The sequence below is a fragment of the Sturnus vulgaris genome, unplaced genomic scaffold (assembly GCF_052056855.1).
Source record: "Sturnus vulgaris isolate bStuVul1 unplaced genomic scaffold, bStuVul1.hap1 Scaffold_198, whole genome shotgun sequence".
Lineage (NCBI taxonomy): Eukaryota > Metazoa > Chordata > Aves > Passeriformes > Sturnidae > Sturnus > Sturnus vulgaris.
In genome coordinates this window covers 7,782,199-7,784,830 of record NW_028276185.1, presented here as the reverse complement: position 1 = coordinate 7,784,830, position 2,632 = coordinate 7,782,199, and the positions used below count along the sequence as shown (strand labels likewise).

Sequence of the window (2,632 nt, the reverse complement as noted above, 5' to 3'; positions counted from 1 at the left end):
CATGGTAAAACCCATATGGAAATGTTGCCATCATTAAGAGCCACTCAAAAATATACACAAAAAATTTCCAATGCAATCAAGATTTTTCTACTTCTTCTCCAAGGAGCAAAAATTGCTTGTCACATCCTTGGCCCAAACCTAACTGACAACACAAAAGTAGAATTATTCTCCAGTAGATGAAGAATTACTGGGGTAAAAAATTTCACACACCATTTCCAAGGGAGATAATGGAATATCTGCCCTGGATCTGGCACTTTTTCTGGCCAAAGCCAATGGCAAAAGCCATAGCCATGGCATCTTGGCTTCTATCACCAGCTTCCAAAGGTGTTTCTTTATTTCCTGTTTGTTCTTTCAACCTGACCTGAGCTCTGGGGGTGCAAGGGCTTGTGAAGGTCCCATTGTATTCCTAAAGCAGCCATGGATGCACGTGGGAGGAGCAGGTGGGATTGTGCAGGAGAAGGAGGAATAATAGGAGGAAGAGTAGGGAGCTGCAGCAGGGCGAGTGTGGAGAGAGGAGTGGCTGAGGCCCCAGCTCACACAGGGACCCTCCTGCACAGCAGGGCCCAGAGCTGGCAAGGCTCCCCAGCACGGCTGGAGCTGCTGGCACAGCTTGGCCCAGCTGGACAGCTGCCCCTCAAGGCCCTGGCAAGCAGGGGATGTGTTTTAGGTCACAGGATGTGACCAAAAGTACAAATTCTATCACCATCTGTGGGGCAGTGATCCTTATCTCTGTGAGAGATATCCTCTGCTAATGGGCCATCTGTTAAAACCAGCTGGGGCAGTGTTCTTTATCTTTTCCACAACCCATCCTTCCTCCAGGAAGATATCTTCTGTTAATGGGCCATTGAGTGCCACTGCATGACTGATAAAATTCCATCATCCCATTGGGAGATGCTCCAGCCAGGGGGAGGAGCCAAGCCTTTCCTACCTAGATAAAATCTGAGATTTGGAACACCAAGGCAGCCCTTACCCACTGGTTTCCAGAGGGCAAGAGCTACCAGACCTTTCTACAGCATCACTACTACAAGACCACTTCATCGGGACTGCTACCACCACCCTAACTAGCGGGGTGTCAGGTTGTATTCTGATTCTGTCAGTTGCTTTCTTCTGTACTATTGCATGTATTTTTTTTCTCTTATCATTTTTCCTATCAAATTGTATTTCTGACTTGGAGTCTTTCACTGGTTTTACTTTTAAACCTGCAAAATTTTGGAGGGGATTTTGGCTGAAGCTTGTTATTTGGGGAGATTTGATCCATGTCTTAAAGTTTGGAGGATTTGGGGTGGGAATCTTGGTGTTTGGGAGGTTATTACAGACACAAGATGCTCAATGACTTCCAGAGATGAACTTGGGCAAGGAGGAACACCCAGTTTATGGAGCTCTCTTCTTGTTATTTCCCCTAAACCAGGAATTTTCATTCCCCAGGTGTGTGCAGATGGAGGAGGAGCAAAAGCGCCAGAGATCCCTCTTGAGGAGGATCTGCAAACCCAGCCCAGGGAGCTGCGAGGAGAAAAGACCCTCCCTGAGCCAGGAAGGCGGCCGGAGATCCAGGCAGAGCTCAGAGCTGGTGGAGAAGCCTCCTGGAGGGGAGAAGCCCCACAAGTGCTTGGAATGTGGGAGGGGTTTCAGCTACAGGTCCCAGCTGACCCAGCACCAGAGGATCCACACTGGGGAAAAGCCCTATGAGTGTGGGGAATGTGGGAAGGGTTTCTACTACAGCTCCAGCCTGATCCAGCACCAGGTGATCCACACAGGGGAATGGCCCTACACCTGCTTGGAATGTGGGAAGAGCTTTCAGTGGAGCACCAACCTGAGAAAACACCAGCGCATCCACTCTGGAGAGAGGCCCTACGAGTGTCCCAAGTGTGGGAAGAGGTTTCATACCAGCTCCGATTGCCTCAAACATGAGCGGATTCACACAGAGGAGAGGCCCTTCCGCTGCCCTGACTGCGGGAAGGGATTCAAGCACAACTCCACCCTCACTGCTCATCGTCGCATCCACACTGGGGAGAGGCCCTGCGAGTGTCCTGAGTGTGGGAAGAGCTTCTCACACAGCTCGCACTTGACCAAACACCAACGGAGGCACCACTAAGGGAAGCCCTGTGAGTGCCCCGATTTCGGGAAGAGCTTCGTGCTCTGCTCCAGCTCCATCCCCCATGGGAGGATCGGTGACCCTCGTTGGGCAGAGCCCTGGTGATCTGTGGTACTGGTGACTCCACTGGGTGGAGGGAAGTGGTTGGAAAGATTTCTCTCTCTTTTCCTTCTATTGCTATGATTTGATTGGGAATAAATTTTCTCACTGTGCCCAGGTTGTGTCTGTGACGCCCGTTTTGCTGTTTGCTGTGTTTGCTTGTCCCGTCTTAATCTGATCCTGGTGCTCCTGGTTAAACTTTCTCTTCCCTTGCAGCTGGAGGGGCAGGGTCAGAGTGGCTTTGCAGGGTGCCTGGGATCGGGCCAGCATCACCCAGGCCATGGGCACCCCTGAGATCCCAGTGTGGTGATGCATTCCCCCACTCCTAGAGAAAGTGCCCACCCAAACTGTGGCGGGGATGAAACATGGTTATGACTGGAGCCCACTCTCTGGTGACCCTGTCAGCAGAAATCCAAAAGGAGACCTTTGAGCTCTCCTGGG

At 51.2% G+C, this 2,632-nt stretch overlaps 1 protein-coding gene across 3 annotated transcripts; it reads left to right on the top strand.

The window, feature by feature from the left end:
- Positions 1-818: 818 nt before the first annotated feature.
- LOC148217951 (uncharacterized) lies at positions 819-2,329 on the top strand. 3 transcript variants are annotated; one of them, XM_088158280.1, is made up of 3 exons: positions 819-1,076; positions 1,426-1,635; positions 1,720-2,329. In XM_088158280.1, exons 2-3 carry the CDS (start codon positions 1,436-1,438, stop codon positions 2,090-2,092), a joined length of 573 nt encoding a protein of 190 aa, XP_088014406.1. In that variant the 5' UTR covers positions 819-1,076; positions 1,426-1,435; the 3' UTR covers positions 2,093-2,329. The 3 variants fall into 3 exon arrangements, with proteins under 3 accessions (XP_088014406.1, XP_088014405.1, XP_088014402.1); XM_088158279.1 differs by having other exon boundaries at positions 953-1,076; positions 1,426-2,215; XM_088158276.1 differs by lacking the exon at positions 819-1,076 and having other exon boundaries at positions 1,197-1,635.
- The last annotated feature ends 303 nt before the right edge of the window (positions 2,330-2,632 follow it).

What these genes read in the sequence shown, in the direction of transcription:
- LOC148217951 (XM_088158276.1), top strand. Translation starts at nt 1,343, where the DNA reads ATGAACTTGGGCAAGGAGGAACACCCAGTTTATGGAGCTCTCTTCTTG. An exon ending in GGGAGGGGTTTCAGCTACAG is followed by an intron (nt 1,636 to 1,719) that starts GTCCCAGCTGAC and finishes TTTCTACTACAG; the next exon opens with CTCCAGCCTGATCCAGCACC.